The sequence below is a fragment of the Trichinella spiralis genome, assembly GCF_000181795.1.
Source record: "Trichinella spiralis strain ISS 195 chromosome Unknown Scfld71, whole genome shotgun sequence".
NCBI classification, from domain to species: domain Eukaryota; kingdom Metazoa; phylum Nematoda; class Enoplea; order Trichinellida; family Trichinellidae; genus Trichinella; species Trichinella spiralis.
The window spans coordinates 1-757 of record NW_003527010.1 but is presented as its reverse complement, the minus strand read 5'-3'; the positions used below and the strand labels follow the sequence as shown (position 1 = coordinate 757).

At 43.1% G+C, this 757-nt stretch overlaps 1 protein-coding gene across 1 annotated transcript; it reads right to left on the bottom strand.

Annotated features, from left to right (window-relative positions):
* Positions 1-39: 39 nt before the first annotated feature.
* On the bottom strand, positions 40-620 carry Tsp_15815 (putative serine/threonine-protein phosphatase 1 regulatory subunit 10; the record flags this gene model as incomplete). The annotated part of the gene is made up of 2 exons (XM_003371067.1): positions 40-134; positions 279-620. Coding segments are annotated over 2 exons (437 nt in total), but the record flags the coding sequence as incomplete, so codon positions are not given.
* Positions 621-757: the final 137 nt, after the last annotated feature.

The following is a 757-nucleotide window of genomic DNA, read 5'->3' as shown; positions in this document are numbered from 1 at the left end:
GTGCTGACACCACTTATTTCCGGTAAATCCAAATCTCACATGCGATGCCCACCGTGTTCTCAGCAATTCCCTTTCTTGAAGCATTTCGACATGCTTCAAATCGTCACCGTGGCCTTGAAATTTGCTCACATTCACTACAAAGAAAAATAAACAAAGATAATACTCTTATCACACATGTTTGCGTTTGGCATCATCATCTTGCTAAAAATGACGTAAAGGTTTTTATCTGCTTGCACGTTGCCATTATTCATCAAGTACATTGTGACCTTATAATTTACCTCTTTCGTCTGGTTCCAGCTCAAAATAGTTGATGCTGACGAGCTCATCATCAGGAGCCCATGTTACCCTGTACGGCTTGGATTTTTTCTTCCCTGACAAAGCTGACTTGCGCCCTGTTAATGAATCGGCATGCCAAGCCGCTGACGAAGACGTCACCTCACACGAGGATCGTTCCAGTTGAAGAAGATCCGGCTTTTCCAATTCTGGCTCAGATGAGTTCGTCGGCGACTTCGATATGGCAACTTTTGGTGTGGTTTTCTTACGTTTCGTGACCATCACCTTCGGCGCTGAAACCACACCCAGAGCAGCTTCAAAGCCGCCACTGTCCAAAAGTAAACTTCCTTGAATTAAATTGAAATTAAACATGATACAGCAACATTTTGAAAATAAAATTTAAACTACCTTTTGTTTTCGTTTTAACCTGACCTATGCCGGCTGTGCTAGCCGCATCCGTTGGTTTGTTCTCGTTTACTGCAGA